Raw genomic sequence first — 497 nt, forward strand, 5'->3', positions numbered from 1 at the left:
TAGCGATGCGACCTGGCACTGCTGCCGCCAGCATGCCGTCCTCTGCAATGACCAAGAAACCTCAGTGGGTCCCCCTTTTGCCACTCCACCTCACCACCCCCAGCTGGTGCCACCTCCATCCCACCAGCATGGGGCAGGGCAGGCCACCAGCATCTGGGCTTGGTCCTCCAAAGCCAGAAATAAACCTTTCTCAGTCCCAGAAAGGGACTGAAGGAACAAAATTGTTCCTGTTTTCCAGAAACAAAAAGGGCAAGAGCAGATAGGGAACACCCCTGCTGCTGGAGTAGTGTCCATCCCTGGGAAGAGAGAGACCCACTGCATGGCAGGTGTGATCCTCACCCACCTTTCTTAACACCGTGCACTTGGCCGAGCTGGCCACAGCTGTGTGTGGAGATGGTAAGAGCTGGCAGAGGCATTTTGGGGGAGCCCAGCAGGGTTGGGGTGCTGGCTGGCGAGTAATTGAAGAGTGCCGTGCCGAAAGCTTGCCTCCGTCCCTC

General features: G+C 57.7%; 1 protein-coding gene across 1 annotated transcript in view; it reads right to left on the bottom strand.

Annotated features, from left to right (window-relative positions):
• Positions 1-497, bottom strand: part of LOC103810949 (AT-rich interactive domain-containing protein 3A-like) — a gene marked incomplete at both ends in the record, with an annotated part of 1,489 nt that overhangs the window by 466 nt on the left and 526 nt on the right. The window contains 1 exon segment of the mRNA XM_009083882.1: positions 344-497. This exon segment is cut by the window's right edge and continues 3 nt beyond it. Coding sequence (XP_009082130.1) covers positions 344-497 — 154 coding nt within the window.

Source organism: Acanthisitta chloris, unplaced genomic scaffold (genome assembly GCF_000695815.1).
Source record: "Acanthisitta chloris isolate BGI_N310 unplaced genomic scaffold, ASM69581v1 scaffold7621, whole genome shotgun sequence".
Taxonomy (NCBI): Eukaryota; Metazoa; Chordata; class Aves; order Passeriformes; family Acanthisittidae; genus Acanthisitta; species Acanthisitta chloris.